Here is an 18,497-nt window from a genome sequence, read left to right as displayed (position 1 = left end):
CTGAACCAGAGGCAAGCCGTTAGCGGGCGGTGCAGGCTGTGTCCCCACGGGACGGCTGACGCGGGAGTGTGCGCGGGGACCTTCCCATTGTCCGGGCAGGCCGTCTCCCCGGGGCAGCAGGGGGGGGTCCCCGAAGGTGACACCAGGGAGCCGCAGCACCGAGGTCCCACAGCCAGGACTCGGCGGGGGTGGGGATGGGGGACAGGCGGCCAACCCCACATGCACACCGACCACCCAGAGGCACACCGACTCCCAAGTCAGGCGACGCTGTCACTGCCGGGAGGACACACCACGGCGCCTGCCGCCGGCCCCGAACCTGTGTGTGCAGGGGTCAGACCAGCCTTCCACCTCACGCAGCCTTGGGCGCCAGGCTCCACCCGGTGGGGCGGGGGACAGTTTACACGGAGCCTCTGCCGGGCCGAGCACCACGCTGCAGCCGTGGTCACCGCAGGTCACCTCCCCGCAGCCCCTGGCCAGCGGGGTGAGCGCCCCCTTCCCACCCGCAAGCCAAGGTGAGTCGCATCACGGGAGGAACTTCCATCCCATATGATCACGAAGGGAGAGAGGCAAGAAGGTGGCCACATGATTTGCCAAAACTAAAGCCAGGCCGCCCCTCAGCCCACGCCTGCTGCAAGGAACGAGGAAACCGCGGTCCCAGCCTCCCTCAATCCCCCAGCCACCCCACCCCCAGCAGCACTGCACCGGATTTACGACATGTGCAAACTGAACACCAGAAAGGCATTCATAAAACGTGATGTTGTGGCAATAAAGACGCTGAGGAAATGCCTCCTGGTTCTGCGCGCCACGTTCTGCTCCCGGCAGGAGCGTCTGTGACCATGAACCTCGTGGGCAAGTCCTCACCTGCAAGCCTGCTGTGCGATTGACTTGACTTGAAACAAAATAGTCTCAGGTGTGGGACGTGCGTGCAAGACGCCCGCCAGCCTGCCCACCTGCCTCCCTGAGGCTCTTATGGATGCCGAAGGGGATTAACTTCTCACCGAAGCCCGGAGTGCAGCTGCCCCTTCCGAGCAGCCCTGACCTGCGACTCGTGCCCCAGGTAAACCGACATCCTTCCCAAGGCCTTCTCTAGGGTCAGCACCCAGGTCAGCCCCCACCTTGACAGCGGGAGCTGGGGGGGCGGTGCTCAGTCGCCCTCATGCCTCTGAAAGGCGCCTCCCAGGCCAAGGAGCCCATGTGCCCTCCCAGCTGGAGTCTCACCGTCCCCAGGCAGAGTGAAGCCTGGACGAAAAGTGGACAAGGGGCAACGGCAGACAGAGCAATTGCTCCTTCTGAGGGTGGGGCTGAGGTTCCCTCTCCCTTCCCAGGGCGGGGAGACAGGCTCTTGGTGGGGCCATCCATCCACGGGTTTTGTGGGGTCACCTGCACATGGGTTGTAATGTTCCTGTGTACAATTCAAGTGTGGTTTGAGATTGAAGTAAATCAATGCAGAAAACAAATAAAACTCCTTGCTGTCCCCCATGTTCAGAACTAGACGGATGAGCCACAGCAGGGGAGGCCGCCTCTGAGGGCCGCTCCCCTGACCAGGGCCCATCGCATCACGAGAAGAAAGACCCAAAGCTGCAGCCTGGAGTTGCAAGGACAAAAGCCAAGCCTGCCCGGTTGACGGGTTCACCTCCAGGCACGGGGTGCACGTCCTCCCACGCCCGGCTCCGCCCTCAGCAATCCCCACACCATCCTGGGCAGCAGAGACGGGGAAGCCCCCGCCTCCCCTTACCCCGCTAGCCCAGATCCCGTCTGGGGTAGAAAGAGGCAGGATGTCTGGAGCCCACGCTCAGGCCACACTCACTCTGAACCTGGCCCCCACGAGGGGCAACAAAAGCTCTAGATGGCGAGAGGAGACGCCGCCCTGGATGCCACCCCTCCTGGGGGGTCCGAGGGCACCAACAAGATACAGAGCTTCAGAAAGTTCAACCAGACTGACTCTCTGCCACTTGCAATGGCTGGAAGGGAGGAGACACACTGAAGAAAACTTTCTACCTGCGGCTGTTACACACACACCAGGGGATTTCCAAGGGGCCTCTGGGTACTTGAGAATCTCAGCTGCCCCAAATGCTTTCTCTGAGCCTCCAGGAAGCAGACAAGATTTTGCTTGTCTTAAAACCATTGTTGTGTTCAGAGAGAAAACACGACAGAGAAAGTGTAAGGTGAGCGCGGGGCCCCCAGCCCCTGGCAGCTCTGCCAGCTCCTCCCACGGCGCCAACGCACCCTCTCCTGCTGTGCTGAACGTGTTCCTCCTAGATGTGGCCTGGGTGACGTCTCAGGACGAAGACAACGTGAGTTGGGTTTGGTGAATTTCCTGCAGTCCTCGGGGCTGTGTCCAACCTGCGCCCAAAGCAATAAAGCACCCGGGCCGGGGACCACCTCCTCCGTGGTCCCACCCCGGCCAGCAGGCCACTTCCCCAGGGGACACAGTTTAGGGACCCCTTCCACGCTCGTATTGGTAAGCCTCATTTCACACAGTATAATCATACATGCGCTTGAGTTGTTTCCTCAGGATAAACTGCAGAAACAGGGCCATTGGGTCAGAGGGCATGAACATGTCTACACGGCAAAAGACGGGCCCACGGAGGACTCGGACCCCACAGCCCGGAGCCGAGGGGACGCGGCTGCAGAGCGGCGGGGGTGGGGGGATGGAGAGGGGCGGCCCGCGGCGCGTCTGCCTATGGCTGACACGGGGGGCAGAGGGGGACAGCCGGCCGGGAGGCTGAGCCCCACGCTCGCCGCCGACACAGGACTCGACGGGGCGGCCACAGCCCCGGGACCTCAGGCCCGGCCGTGGCCCGGAGGACACGGAGGGGGCGTCCCGCACAGGTGGCTCTGCGCCCGAGGCCTGCGAGTGCACGAGGGGGCCCCAGGGACCTCAGTCTCCATGCTTGGCCCCGCAGGTGCCTCGGAGCTGGAAGGGCTCCGGGAGGGGCCGGCTGGGGCCTCGGCCTGGCAGCAGCGCTGGGTCACTCATCTCAGTAATACCTGCTGGCTTGCTTCTTGGCCTGAGAAACTAGAAAAAAAATGAAAGTTGACAACCTCAGTCCCCAGTCCCCCAGGTGAAGGTCTTATAGAAAAGCCAGTCGTAAGACCTTTATAAAAGCCACTCTTGCTGTAATAGGGATTTTCAAGAAAGCAGGGAGGTGGGCGGTGGTCAAGAATAAATCAGTTACTAAAGATTCTCAGAACTCAAGACACACTCGGGGCAGATGTGTGGGGTGTGCCCTCCGAGCTCCCTGCCAAACCTGTGAGGACCCCCAGGGCCGCTTGGGGCAGCCTGGATCCACCCTCGTGCAGAGGAGCGGGGAGGGACAGACCCTCCATGTCGGGGCTCACATGCCCCCCTCCCAGGCGGAAGGACAGGATTGTAAACCCGTGGGCTTGGGCCCCTGGAGCCAGTAACTCGGCGTGAGGCTCTGTCACCAGAACGGCCTGAAGGGGGAAGGCCAGGGCGATGCAGAACACAGAGCAGCTAGTATGGGGCACCCCTGGGGCGCCTCCCCTTCCCCCCAACAAAGACACCTCCAGGCCCAACACCGCAGACTTCTCACGGCCTTCAAGGAGCACCTCAGAGAGGCACCAGAGGGAAACACAGAACGGCCTTGCCTTTGTTTGACACACACCTTGAAAGACTCCCTGGGGTGACCCCAAGTCTTTTATAGGCTGTATTTCATTACATTGGCTGGACGCATCATGATTTACTTCCCAGCCTCCTACAGATGGGGGGCTTCCCACGTGGCTCAGGGGTAAAGAATCCACCTGCAATGCAGGAGATGTGTGTTCAATCCCTGGGTCAGAAAGATCCCCTGGAGCAGGAAACGGCAACTCACTCCAGTACTCTTGCCTGGAGAATCCCATGGACGGAGGAGCCTGGAGGGCTACAGTCCACGGGGTCGCAAACGAGTCAAGCACGACTGACAGACTAAACAACTCCTACTGATTTGCTCTTGGGTTGTGTTCCATCTTCTGCTGAAACAAACAGCGCCGCCACCACCAGGGAGAGCTTGGTGTAAACCCTGCCTCAAGCCCATCTGCAGGACTGGAGCCTGCAGCTTGGCGGGGTCAAGGATGTGAGTCCAGCCTCCACAGAGCTGGCCCACCCGCCTCCGGCAACAGGTGGTCTCCTCCCTCCACTAACACGAGTGGGCTTTGCCTGAAGGGGTGGAAAGGGTTACACCAACGTGCCGCAGGCGCCCACATGAGACTCTGCAGCCACCCCCCTCCAGGAAGTCACCACCACCCTTATCAGAGCGGACCACGGCCCGCCCCTGCACTTTCCAGAAGCAGAGCTCTTCCTGCCTTTCTCACAGGGGGAGCTGGGTCCTCTCTTTGTCCTGCGCCCCCGGACGCCTGCTGGGTGTGAAGGTTGTGTCTGGGCCTGTCCCCTCTGCTGTGCAGGCAGGCGGCCAGGACACTCAGATCTCTGCCTGTAACAGGGCTGGCAGGTCATTTTCTCTACATGATTTTTCATTTTGTTTTGCCTTATTTTGTTGTTTTGGCTGCACTAGGTGGTTTGTGGGATCTCAGTTCCCCGATGAGGGATGGAACCCCAGCCGTGGCAGTGAAAGTCTGGAATTGTAACTGCTGGACCTCAGAGGCACACAGGTGAGCGGGCAGGTGCTTCAGTAACTCTCTGAGCTTGAAGCAGGGAACCGCGTGAGAAAAGGTGATGACAACACCAGCCCCTCCTGGTCGGTCCCGGCAGAAGGCGTCCTGCCGTGATGCCTGAAGCCGGCGTCATCCCCCTGAGCCACGGCACCACCTGCTGGGCGCCTCGCAGAAGCACAGCTGGGACCCCGGGCCCCGCAGCAGAGGCCTTGCGGGAACACAGACGCGTCCTTCCAGCGCGGGTCCCGCTACACCTCCACCGCCTCTTGGAGCCTTGGTCTCCCCACCTATGCTGGGGCTCTGGGGCGGCGGGAACCACAGAGGCGGGACCCGGCAGGAGGAGCCCACGGGGGGCCACGCTCCGGCACGCACGGGGCTCCGGGCACCAGGCGCTCGGCGGGTCCCCACCATGGCCCCAGCCTGCGCCCGGGAAGTCCACCCAGCCAACGTTGGCCTCAGGCCTGGTCTCAAATACCGTGCCCCCAGGGCCCTAAACGAGGGTGGAGACACAATGGTGAGTGGGGAGTGTCCCCTCCACAACACCCGGCCTTTCTCCAGGCTCCCAGGGGCAGGAAAAGCCCAGGCCCGAGAGAAGCGGACATCACAAGCGCAGAGTCAGCTGTGAAGGCCAGGCCGAGGCACCACAACGTCCTGTGACGGGTGCCACACGGTATTAAAGGGACAGCTTTAACGACACAGAAAGGCACCCCTGATGCAGCGGTAACTCAACAAGATCAGCACAAAACAGCATGACGACTCCGTCCTAGAACCGCAGGCCACTCTGGCGGGGGAGCCAAGGGGAGCGTCCACCTGAAAACAGCTTGATCCACAGTCTCAGTTTTTAGAAAGACCCTGAACAGCAGGGAGGAGAGAACCTCTGCTAGGATTTCTCCTGAGAGAGGCGACAGCAAACTGCAAGGGCTGGCGGCCCCACGAGGACCGTGTGGTGGGGCGGCCTGAGCCCTGTGACTCCGGAGACCCCCTGGCCGATGGCACGTCTGTTATTCTGTGACCAGCCTGGCCTCCTCCCTGTCATGTTCCCCCATCCGCGGGACATGGAGATCTGGGAGAGGGTGGCTGGGACCCCCGGGGCCACACTCGACGGCCACCAGGGGCACGGCTGCAACACCACGTTTCCTCCCCAGGGGGTCTAAGCGCTTGACGCCCCTGGGGACCCGCTCAGGGCAGACCCCCACCTCCCCAGGAAGGGCTGCTCCAGGCCCGCACTCCAGTCCTCAGTGCTGATCTATGTTCCTGCTGGACCGGTTGTCAAACTCCAGGACCCGCTGGGGAAGGACACGGCCTGGTGTGTACACACCGCACATGTTCTGCAAAGGCCCGGATGGGTAAGGAGGACACACAGACCCACAAGGAGGCAGAATCTTGTGAGCTCTCCGCCCTTACCTACAGCCCCCCAAACACCTGCTGCTCCTAGATCTGAACAAAGTGCAGAGACACGGAAAATGGAAGAGTGAAAAGACGTCTGTAACAGCTCACAGAAACAAAAGTAGAACGAGGTCCCTTTGTGAACGTGCTCAGTGCCAGTAACTGCACACTGTGAAACAATTAAAATCATAAACTTTAGTTCAGGTGTATTTAAAGATCTTTTAAAAATACCATTTTCTCTGGGTCGGAAAGATCCCCTCGAGGAGAGCATGAAACCCACTTCAGTATTATTCTTGCCTGGAGAACCCCATGAACAGAGGAGCCTGGCAGGCTACGGGCCATAGGGTCACACGCAGTCGGACACAACTGAAGCAACTTAGCACACTTATTAAAAAAAACCTAGCATCTGGAAGGGCTTCAGCAGGCCTGGCGGGCAGGCGCACAGCCATCAGAAGGAACAGCGATCAACCTCTCTGAGACTTAGGTTCCACCCCCAGCCCTGACTTCTCCAGTGTGCGCTGGAAGGCTTAGAAGCCCCAGAGGGATCTCTGCACTTGACATAATTGGCCTTCAGAGAGGACCCCGGAGACCAGGAGAACTTCCGGAGTGCTAAAAAACTTCCAGAGCACTACAGAGAACTTCCGGAGTGCCACAAAGAGCTTCCGGAGGGCATAGGTGAGAGGTCACAGGATCTGGAGTGTCCTGCCAGACTGGACCCTGCAGACATCTCTTCACTTAACTGCTTCCCTACAAATCGTAGGCGAAGCCAAGTTCACCATCTCCTGCTAGACCGACCACATGCTCACTTGGCCAAAGGTATCTGCCATGTGCTCAGGTAACACCCAGGGGAGCAGCGTTTACAGCAGTCTCGGAACTTTCTGGGCACGCAGGGGTCAGGTTCACGTCTGGCAGTTGCCCCGGAGATTCCCTGCAGCTATCATTCAAAGCCCATGGAGCTGCGTTTTATACACCAACCAAGAGGCTTTGCTGCCTGGGTTCTTGGACCAGGGGCCAGGACAAGTGGCAGATTTAAGAGGACGCTTAGGGCATAGGAGGGTCAGTAGGGGAGGTTGTTGGACCCACAGCCGTAACCTGAATCCACAGTGAACACAGATGGCAGGGAAAGCCAGCAGCGGAGAGGTGGGCCCACGACAGGTGCTGGCACGGCGACTGCAGTATGGGCTCACTGGTCCCAAGCACCCGCCACTCCTTGAAGGAACCCCACAGTAGGGTCCCCCAGGAATGAGGCGAATTGAGCTCAGACAAGAAGACATGACCGGGCAACGGACAAACGAAACGATGCTTCCTGGAAACATGCCACATGGACTCACACGGTGGGAGGACAGGCTCACCCAGGAGCCCCGGGAGAGTCTGGCGGCATCTCGCATGGGCAAGGCTGTGGGCCAAGGGCTCTCCTACCCACAGGGAAGCTTAGGCTTGGGATGGCCATGCGGGAGAGCAAGCAACCAGGCCACTTCCTGGACACGGCCTGACTGTCGCTTCTAGGAACCTGCACACTGGGGGGTGGGGGGGGGAATGAGGACAAGTGAGCAAACAGCATGGGGACAAGAGCCAGGCCTCTGCTGCTCGAGGTGGAGGCTCCCAGGAAAGAAGGGGGCAGAGGTCCTCGTGAGGCAGGGCTGGAAGCAGCCTCCCCTGGGTCCCCCAGGCACTCGGCCGGCCCAGCGCTCTCCAGAAGATGGCCCACCAGGCGTGACAGGGGCTCTGAAGCGAACCCGTGCAGAAGAAGGACGTGCCGGGAAACGGGGAGGAGGGTCCTGCCGCGGCGAGGGGCCGCCCACTCACCTGCGGAGGAGGGCCTGCTGCAGGCTGCGGCAGGTGCCGAGGGACTCGCCGGTGAACAGGTGGCACACCACCACGCGCAGGCAGCGCGCCATGAAGGCCAGCACGGCCTCGGGCTGCAGGGTCCCGCTGCGCGACACCAGGCAGAGGCGCTGCAGCGCGGAGCACTGGCTCAGCGCCTGGAAGAACTGGGCGTTGGCGCTGAAGTAGGGCTGCTCCAGCCTGCGGGGAGAGGACACGGCGTGAGACGGCGGGCGATGGGTGTGCGTGGAGCGGGGCTCCTGTCCGGGGGCCCGGGCCGGCCACCCCCAAGGCCCGGCCACACCACAGCCCCCCGGGGGCGCCACGGGAGGACTCAGACCCCCAGGGTCTTCCTTGGTGATCCTGATCTGGGGGAGAGCCCACAGGCCGGACACAACCAGCTGTCCACAGACGCAGCAGGCTCGCTCTGCTGGCTACACCGCCTTCTCAGAGCCCCTGAGAGCCGGGAGGATGAGGGGAGCAGGAGCCAGCTGAACTAAGCCCCCAGAAGACGTCTGCAGCCCCACCCCTCAGGACCTGCACGGGGCGGTGGTGGGGAGGGCCCTTGTTTGGAAGCAGGGTCTTTGCAGACGCAAAGGACTTAAGATGAGGGCACGCAGGACTGGGGCAGGAGCTGGTCCAATGGCCGGTTCCTCAGAAGCCACGTGACAGCACAGGGAGCTGGCCCTGTGCTAGGATGCACTGCAGGGACACGTCCACGACCCTAAATGCTCACACTGCCCACGGCCACCAGAGGCCCGACAGGCCTGGCACAGGCTCCCACCCACCTTGACCTGGGACTCCCGGCCTCCTGACGGCGCGAGACGACGACCCTGTTGTCCTGGGCCTCCCAGCTGGTGGTCGTTTGTCAGGGCAGCCCCAGGACACTGGCCCAGAAGCCTGGGGCAGGGAGCTGGGGCACAAGCAGAGCTTGAGACTGTTTCCTGGTAAATCACACAGGAAGACCGAGACAGCCTCATGGACAGAGGTCGGTGTGGATCCAGTCCACCCGAAACCTTCTCACAAGGAAATCTGTTAATAAGGGTTATTCTTGGAGATCAGCACCAGGCCCCAGAGGTACTTCTCAGACATGCTTGGCTGTCATCTGAGCTTTGACAGCTTGCTCTGACTGCTGGGGGAGTCCCCGGTCACCTGGCCCAAGCCACTTCAAAGCTGGCAACACAAGAGGGAGAGGGGGGCCAGAGACATCCGCCCAGAGCGGGCAGAGGGCGCACAGGCGCTGCAGCAGGCGAGAAAGGCTTCACAGAGTAATGGAGATTTGGGCACATCTGGAGGAAGCTACAGTTCAGGGAGCTGCGTCTGACCCCGATGACTGACCAAGTGGGCGGCGAGTGGGCACCAGGCAAGGCTCCCTCTCAACCAGCCACCCAGGCCTCTGATGGCCATCGTGCGGGGCGCCGTGGGCCCTCACGCTCCCTGTGAACACGACGGTCGGGAGGAAGGCACAGGACAGCCCCCCACCAGGCCACACCCACACTGTGGGGACACCACCACACCTGGGGTGACACAGTCCTGAGCCCCCTGGGTCCAGCCGCCCCCACCTCCAAGGCCCAGACGCTGCACAAACCACCCCCAGCACAACTCCAGTAACAACTCCAGTGTAACTCCTGGAACAGACACTGATGCTCTCGGTGGGCCTGGGAGGCCAGCAAGACCTCCATCAACATGTGAGACCCACAGGGAACCCCGAAAGGTAAACTGAGGCTGAGTGAGAGCCTTCCTAGGCCGCCCCCAAGAAGCTGGTCTGCAGCTGTGGGCTCTCGTCATCGAAGGAGAAGCTTCCAGGACAAGCAGCATGAACCCCGAGCCGACTCCCTGCAGAGGCGGTGGGCCTGTGCTGGGGGCAGAAAGCCTCCAGGCGTCAGGAGAGCCTGAGGACTCTGAATGCAGTGACGCCCTGGGTGAGGCAGGCGTGGGGAAGGGGCTGTCTTCCCCTTCCCCAGACAAGAGCCTGAGGGCCCACACTCAGCCTCCTGATGCCCAGGGACACGGGCAAGGCACAGCAGGGGAAGGGATTTTAAAATCAGGTCTGAGGTGATGGGATGTCTGTTCAGAGCCGTCCCACGTGGGAGCCACCAGGCCCTGAAACGAAATGCAGCAGGGAGCTGGGGGCTTTAATCACATGTAAGCAGGTCTCCTGGGCTCCTAAAACCGTGGGGAACGGGAGGTCCCTCTGGGCATGATTCTGACAGGCCTCACGTTCCCTCCGGGTCCAGTAGGAAGGAAGCCCCCCCGGGGCAGGGCTGCTGAAAGTGGGAACACTCGAGCTGGGAGACAAGCCCTGACCCAGGACTGCTGGGCTGCAATCACCCCCCGCCCCAGCCCCAGCCGCCTGCAGGATGGCCATGCCCGGTGAAGGACATGCTGCAGCGCCTCGGTCACTAGGTGGCGATGCGGGCCCTCGCTTCCCACTGGGGATCTCGCTGCTCAAGCGGCAGAGGGGAGAGCACGCGGTACACACAGACTTCTCAACACTTTTCTCTTTTCCTAACGTGCCCGCCACCTCCAGGTCTGTCCCCACAGACTCCCGTTACAGGTGTTCATGGCAGGCGTGGGGGGCGTGGGGGGGCCCATGCACTCCACCTGCGGGTGGCCAGCACCAGAGCTGAGCTCACCTGGTGCGAGTGACCAGTGTCTGCGGCCAGGGCCCCAGGGCAGAGGAGAAAGAGGCACTTGCCATGACTGGCTGTGTCCTGGGGCGGTGTGTTTGCGTGTGTTCCCCCGTGGTCCCTCGCCCTTCCGCCCTCCACAGCTCGCTCCGTGAGGCTCTGTGGGCACAGACAGGGGCTCAGGCCCCACCCCCCAGTGCCTGCCCACCTCTCAGGTCCCCCTCTGACTGGCGCCCGAGCCCCTGGAACGCAGGCACTCAAACAGCCAGCGACGAGAGCGATGTCCCAGACTGGGCTCAGGAGCACGGCCCCTGTGCGCTCTGCCGGGATGCCACCAACCGCTGTCGCTCCAGCCCCCCACCCCCATGCCCCCCACTACACACCGTCAGTCCCTGGTCAAGCCCCCCACCCTCGAGACTCTCAGGCCTGCACCCTCCGTCTTGGCAGGCAGGCACGCGGCAGAAATGTAAAGGCTTGCTGAACTCAAGGCTGCACTCTGCACTTCGCTCTGTGCCCTGGAGACTGCGGAAGGACCCACAGGGGCCGTGGAGGGGCGGCCGGGCCCCCTCACCTGAGGTCCTTCAGCCGCTTGCAGTGCTTCAGCATGTCTGAGAGGCCAGACATGTAGACCACGTTGCCCATCAGGCCCAGGTGGGCGAGCGAGAGCGACTGCAGCTGCTGGCACTGCAGGCCGATGCTCACCAGCCCCGAGCCCGTCAGGATGCTGGGCAGCTGGGCCAGCGTCAGGTGCCTCAGGAAGGCCAGCTGGCTGATGGCGGCCACCTCCGCGTCCCCGACGTTCTGCGCCCGGCTGCAGGGCGGCAGGGAGTTGCGGATGGCGGGCTCATTGCGCGGCATGGCAGATGAGAAGTTGGAGCCGATCAGCTCGAGGCGGTCCAGGAAGGGCACGTTCTTCAGCAGCGACCAGAATACCGAGGACGGCTGGGGGCCTGCCGGCCCGGGGAAGGAGACAGACGGCACGCCGATGCGGACCTTCTTGCCGAAGCCCCGGGGCACCGCACGCATGGCGGGCGGGACGGGCGCACGGTCGGCCCGCGGCGGGGAGTCGGCCACGGCGCAGACGGGCAGCGACAGGGAGCGCAGGCGGGGCAGCCGGGCCAGCAGCTGGCACAGGTGCTGGCCCGGGCCCTCGGGGCTGTGGTGGTGGGCGGCCGACAGGTTGAGGTGCCGCAGGTTGGGGCAGGCCGCCACCAGCGCCTCCAGGATGGCGGGGTCGATGTCGTCCTCCGCCTTGCGGAGCAGGCAGTCAGGTGCCAGGCAGTGCGCGCAGCCGCTGAGGTTCAGGCCGGCCAGGCTCCGGAGGTCCCTGCCGCCGTCGATGACGCGCTGCAGGAGATGGCCGCCGGACAGGGCGCAGCGGCTGAAGCTGAAGTAGAAGGGGCTGCTGAACTTCATGTGCTGCAGCAGGGCCGAGCCGTTGAGCCAGGACTTGGGCAGCTGCAGGGCGTCCAGCGCCACGTTGCGGGCCATGGACTCCAGCAGGTTCCGGGTGGCCCCGCTCTCGGCGAAGCTGCCGGGCACGGAGATGAGGAAGGCGTGCAGGTTCTCGGGCGTGCGGTCGCTGAGCACGGCCAGGTAGAGGCGCACCACCTCCTGGTTGATGTGGCCGGGGGCCAGGCGGGCGTAGAAGACGCGCAGGTGCTGGTAGTGCGGCACGTTGCTCTGGCCCACCATGAGCTGGCCCGAGAGCACAGCGCCCTCCCGCGTGCGGTCCAGGATCTCGAAGTAGAGCAGCAGCTTCTCGAGGCTGGTGCAGCAGGGCACCACGCCGTAGGAGGGCGTGTACAGCGTCTGCTTGAGCTCCCGCACGCGGCTCAGCGTGGCCTTGCACTCGCCGCTCAGCTGGCTGGCGTCGAAGCCGGGGCTCACGTCGATGGCCAGGGAGCGCAGGTGCGGCAGGGCCGACAGCACCTTGGAGAGGCGCAGGGAGGTCAGCGGGCAGCCCGACAGGTTGACGCGCACCAGCCCGCGGCAGCGGGCCACGTGCTCCACCGTGGCGCCCGACAGCCAGTAGCAGCCGGCCATGCTGAGCTGCTGCATGTCCCGGCCGATCTCCTTCACCAGCTGCTTCACCTTGTCCTCGCTGGCCTGCGGATGGCGGGGAGAGGGGACAGAGAGGGGCTGAAGGCACTAGCGTCGCCTCCGTCCTCACCCCCCTAGACTGCACCCTCCCCCGTGACAGTCAGGGAGCCGTCTCATCCCTCCCCGCACACTCACCTCCCCCTGGCAGCCAGAGCCCCAGCCAGCGGGAGGGGAAACTGGGGCAGCCCCTGAGGAAAAGTCTGGTGGATCCCCCAAAAAGCCAGAGTCACCCTGTGACCCACAAGTCCACGGTCAGGTGTGCACAGGAGGACTGAAAGCAGGGGCTTGGACCAACAGCAGACCCTGGCTCACGGCAGCACCATCCACAACAATCAAAAAAATGGTAGCAACCCAGGATCGGGATGGGGAACACATGTAAATCCATGGCTGATTCATGTCAATGTATGGCAAAAGCCACTACAATACTGTAAAGTAATTAGCCTCCAACTAATAAAAATAAATGGAAAATAAATACATAAATAAATCAAGAACAAAATGGCAGCAACCCAAGTTGTCCATTGACCACTGAACAGATAAGGCAGTGGGGTCTGTCCACGCAGCGCGATTCTGCTCAGCATGGGGAGGGATGGTGAAGCTCGGATGCTGCGACACCACGGGCCGAGCCCTGAGGACGCAATGCTCCAAGAAGCCCGTCATAAAGATCACATGCCATCCTATCCCACTGATGTGAGAGATCCAGAAAAGGCAAGATCAGAAAGAGAAAGTTGAACAGAGGTTACCAGAGGCCTGGGGAAAGGGGAATGGGAGTTATTGCCTAATAGTTCCAATACTTCTGCTTAAGACGATTAAAAAGACTTTCAGGAAGAGTGAAGACGGTTGTGTAATCCTGTGAATGTACTTAGGGCCAACGGAATGGTACGCTTAAAATAGCTAGGAAGGGAAGTTTCATGTTATGTGGGTTTTTTCAAATCACACAGTGGAATCGTGTCCGGAAAGCAGGCTTTGGCTCTTGCTTTCTTTTACATCACGTGTATGTTCACATGGTTACATGTTCCTCAAAATCCTGGACGGTCAGGGAGCCATAGTATATCCAGTTGTGGGCCCAGCGGCCACCAAGGCCTTCCGACAACACAGCATCGAGCGTCTCTGTATGTAAGGCTCGTGCACGTGATCACTTCTCTAGAGCGATGTCCGTACCCAGAACCGCACAGGTGAAAGACACATTCTAAACGCTCCAGACAAGGCCTTCCCTGGTGGTCCAGTAGCTAAGACCCCAGTGCAGGGAGCGATTGCTGGTCAGGGAACTAAGACCCTGCATGCTGCACTGCACAGCCAAAAAATAAATAAATAAAAATTAAATTTAAAAAACCTCCTCACACCTGTCAGAATGGCCATCATCAAGAAGACCAAAATAACAAGCGTTGACCAGGATGTGGTAAAAAGGGAGCCCTTGGACACTGTTGGTGGGAATGTAAATTGATGCAACCACCATGGAAAACAGCATGGAGGCTTCTCAAAATATTAAAAACAGAACTACCAAATGATTTAGCAATTCCATTTCTGGGTATTTACCCAAAAAAAGCCAAGAACACTAACTCAAAAAGATTATCTGCACCCCCATGTTCACAACAGTGTTATTTACAACAGCCAAGGCATGGAAACAACTTAAGCGTCCATCAGTAGATGAATGGAAAGAGAAGATGTGATTGAAATACATACACACCATGTGGTATTTCTCAGTCATAAAAAAATAAAAGAAGAAAGTCTTGCCATTTGCAACAACATGGATGGACCTTAAGGGCGTTACACTAAGTGAATTAAGTAATTACACTAAGTGAATTAAGTAAGAGAAAGACAAACAGTGTAAGATCTCACATGTGGAACTAAAAGAAAAAACCTCTTACAGTACAGGAATATAATCAATAATATTATAATAACTTTCTATGGTGTGTAATCTATAAAAATATCAAATCATTATGTTGTACACCTGAAACTGATATAATAGCGTAAGTCAACTAGACTTCCATAAGAAAGAGGAAATTTTAAAATCAAGCTCATAGATACAGGGAACAGATTGGTGATTTGGAGGGAGAGGATAATCAAAAGGCACAAACTTCCAGTTATAAAATAAGTCCTGGGGGTGTGAAGTAGAGCACAGGGACTGTAGTTAATAACCCCACATTATTATCACAGAGATGCAAACACGCTGCCTCTTTGAAAGTTGCAAGAGAAGATCTTAAAAGTTCTCGTCACAAGAAAAAAAATTATACCTCCGTAAGGTAACAACTGTTCAACATGATCATTCCCCACTGCATACAAATAGCAAACCGTGGCAGTGTATACCTGAAAGTAATATAACGTTAGATGAAAAGAAGAAAGAAGACAGCAGCAGGAAATCTTCATGACCTCAGCTTTCACAAAGATTTTTTCAACAGAATACAAAAAGCAGGAACTCAAAAATTCAACTGGACATCAGCAAAATGAAAACCTTATACTCTTCAAAAGACTGGCCTCACCGACTCAATGGACGTGCATTTAAGCAAACTCCAGGAGATAGTGAAGGACAGGGAAGCCTGGTGTGCTGCAGTCCATGGGACTGCAAAGAGGTGGGACACAACTTACCGACTGAATTAACAACAAAAATGAAAAATTTACACTCCTCAAAAGACACTGCTAATAAAATGAAACGGCAAGCCATAGACTATGAAAAAACATTCACAATATGTCTGACCAAGGACTTGTACCAGAACATACACAGAACTCCCAAAACTCACTAAAAAAAAGACAATAATGAGTGGGCAAGAGCCTTGCACAGACACTTTTGATACACAAATCGCCCTTGCACCTGATGAAAGTATGTGACAGCGTCCTTCACCAGGAAACCAAGCTAAACCCACAATGAGATACCAGCTCCCGTACATCAGAATGGCTGCCACCAGGAAGACTAACAGCATCAAGCACTGGTGAGGATGCAGGCAACCTGGACTCCCAGCTGCGGCTGGCGGGCCGAGGTGGTGTCTCTGACTGTGCTCAACTTCACAGGAGAGCCCAGGACCTCTCCTGGATCTGCAGGTCCGCTCCTGGGTACCTCTCGACCTGGAAATTGGTTTCCCCCCTGGCCTGGTGCCAGGACCTAAGACCCTCCCAGAACGACACCCACCTCGCCTACACCCTGGCCCAGGTGGCTAATACTCCAGGCCCGGGGCCTAGAAGTCTTGGAAAAGTCTTTATTGCATGTGTTACAATATTGCCCCGGGGTGTTTATGTTCTGGTTCTTTCACTGTGAGGCAGGTGGGCTCTCAGCTCCCCCACCAAGGACTGAACCCACATCCCCTGCACTGGAAGGCGCGGTCCCAACCACTGGTCCCTGGGCCCCCAGCTTTCGTCATCCCTGCAGGCACCCCAGGCCTCAGCGGGGCACCTCGGCTGTTCCCCAGCTCTGCCCCATGCCGGGCGCCGCCCCCGGGCCCCTCACCTCATAGTCCTTCTGCAGCAGCACCGTGTGGGTGAGGCTCTTGTCCAGGCACAGCGCCGCGAGCTTCCGGCAGGTGCGCCGGACATTCAGCACCAGGTCCGTGCTGGGTACGTGACTCAGGATGTGCAGGAGGATCTCGTCGGAGAAGCCCAGCAGGTGGGCGCTGGCTGCCACCGGGGCCGCCGCGGGGGGCGCGTCGCTGTCATCGCACGTGTCCTGAAAATAAGGGGCACCAAATTTCCACGGGATCCCCAAGGGCGGCCCTCAGCCAAGGGAAGTCCTTACCTTGGCCCATGGGGAAGAGGCGCTGTTACCAAAACTCTTAACAACAGAGCGAGAGCCCCTGACAGTCTCCAAAAGCGCCCTTGCCAATCCACACACCAGGATCTCATCTCTCTTGGGACGTAACAGAGTCAAAGTGAAATTTCAATTTTTTTTTTTTTTTTTTTTAATTTAAGAGAGATTTTTCTTCTACCGAAGTTCCTCAGCCAAGTCTGGCAGGTTTCCGACTCAACTCACGACCATCAGCCGAGGCTGTCTTTTGTGAAAGCTGCCGTTTCCCCTCCTTAGCCCCGAATGTCAGTGTTAAAACCCTTGGGCAGGTGAATTCCATCCAGAAACAATGATACCTGGTCTTCACCTCCCAGGATCACTGTGATGGGTTAAGTAGTTACTGTGTATCAGCTCCTCAGAACAGTGCCAGATGGGCACCTCTCAGCACTGTTGTTAAGGACCAGTAAAATGAGAGAACGAAATGATGAAGCCCTCATAATTAAGAAGCAGCACCGACCAGACCAATGCCATTCTAAAATCTTAAAAGATTCATAAAAAGCAATGGAGGCAACGCAGCTTCTCTCCACTTCTGCTAGAAACCCGTGTTGGAATTTCCAGTAAGATGTCCACACGTCTTACTGTTTCATTTTCTTTTTGCAAACATCAACAGAAGATTTTCTGCCCAAATGTGGGCTTCCCATCTTACTGATCAGTGCCTTGTACAACCAAGAGGGAGAGGGACTAGGCCTCTGTTAGTGTGACAGGAAATCCCTGAAATCAAGGCCACTGAAATCAAGGAACTGGGATTCTCTAGGAAGAGCCCATTGAGGGGCGTGCCGGGGGGTGTGTGGGGGGGGTGGGGGGGTGGGAGGGAGGCGTCCCTGTATCTTTCCAACACTTCCAGAAGGGACCCACTTGCCTCTTGCCGACCTGAGGGGGGCGCCTCTGACATTCGCAGTAGAGTACCCAGAACTATTTCTACCGGCTTGTCCAGTGATTCTGTCTACCAGCCCCACCTTCTCCAGCCTGCTTCTTCGCTGGTAATACTTGCCAAGGATGGAAGCGTCAAGGCTTGGAAAGCCGTGCTGCTGCCATGGCAACCGTTAAGTCCGGGAGGAAGGGCCCCTCTGCGCACCCCACGCAGGCACCAGGGGATTCCTGGGAGCTCTTACTGCGACGCCCCTCTGGCCTCTGCATCAAGTCAAGCCCTCGCCAGGGCAGGAAAGGTTTGAACGTACCCTGCCTACCTACCAGCACCGGCCCCTCCCACTTTCCCGTCCTCCTGAGAGGCGGCAGCCAGGTTTGCCTTCTCTTCCCTCTTTCCTTCCTCCCACCTTTACCAGGGCAGCAGGCGGCCATCAGGCCCGAGTCCACAAGCTGCCCTGGGTCGCTATATCCTGGGTCCAGCCTTTCGAACCATACATTACTTTCCTGAGAAATTTCCCAGGTCCAGTTATCTGGGATCGCCCAGGCACATCTGTTAAAAATCAGATTCCCAGACCCCACCCTACATACAGATACAGATACTCGCTCAGTCGTGTCCGACTCTTTGCGACCCCATGGACTGTAGCCTACCAGGTTCCTCCATCCATGGGATTTTCCCTAGACCGAGGGATTCCATCTCCCGAGAGCGGGTGGAACCAGCGGCGATCATCAGGCGAGCTCGGTGTGCCGGGCTCCTGGGGACAAAAGGGAAGGGCTGGGCCTCGATTCCCCCGAGCAACCCCAAGCTAACCCCTTCTGACCTCCCCCCGCAATTCGCAGATTTATCAAAGTAAAAATGCCGCTGCAGAGCAAAGAGAACACAGGGGAAAACACTCTCAGGAACACCAGCATTATATAATTTCCGCAGTTAGGCTACCACCCAGAAATTACAATAATTTTTAAAAAAAGAAAACAAAAACACACAACAAAGCAGGACTTGAGCTGCGTCTTCCTCCGTCCAGTCCCAGCACATGCTGCGAGACCGTGTTCTCCACGTGCTGCGCCCCCCAGGGCTGTCCCGAGGCCAGCGTCCCACGCTCCACCCCAGGCAGGCACGGGCTTTCGGGGCGGCGGGCCTGTGTGAGGAGCAGCTGCCCAGGAAGCAGGGCAGATCGGTTCCCCCTGGTCTCCCGAAGGCCCATGCTGGTAGGAGGCCCAGTCCTGCAGGGTTTGAACCAGTAGTCTTCTCCTTGGAGCCGAGGCACCCCCCAGCCCCCCAGAAAAGGCTCTGCGGAGGCTCACAGGCG

The 18,497-nt window shown here is 58.9% G+C and overlaps 1 protein-coding gene across 9 annotated transcripts in view; it reads right to left on the bottom strand.

Annotated features, from left to right (window-relative positions):
- The window catches only part of FBXL18 (F-box and leucine rich repeat protein 18), a 31,347-nt gene that overhangs the window by 8,972 nt on the left and 3,878 nt on the right, over positions 1–18,497 (bottom strand). For 2 of the 9 annotated variants that reach the window (XM_061153714.1, XM_061153722.1), the window contains exons 2-6: positions 15,994–16,209; positions 11,026–12,563; positions 10,523–10,613; positions 7,807–8,025; positions 18–3,019 (exon numbers count right to left, since the gene is read on the bottom strand). In XM_061153714.1, the coding sequence (XP_061009697.1) occupies positions 2,882–3,019; positions 7,807–8,025; positions 10,523–10,613; positions 11,026–12,563; positions 15,994–16,209 (2,202 nt within the window). In that variant the 3' untranslated portion in view covers positions 18–2,881. Of the gene's footprint in view, positions 1–17; positions 3,020–7,005; positions 7,518–7,806; positions 8,026–10,522; positions 10,614–11,025; positions 12,564–15,993; positions 16,210–18,497 lie in introns of those variants that run through there. The other 7 variants (XM_061153718.1, XM_061153715.1, XM_061153719.1 and 4 more) reach the window with 5 other exon arrangements.

This window comes from Dama dama, chromosome 10 (genome assembly GCF_033118175.1).
Source record: "Dama dama isolate Ldn47 chromosome 10, ASM3311817v1, whole genome shotgun sequence".
Taxonomy (NCBI): domain Eukaryota; kingdom Metazoa; phylum Chordata; class Mammalia; order Artiodactyla; family Cervidae; genus Dama; species Dama dama.
This window is presented reverse-complemented; position numbering and strand designations above follow the sequence as displayed.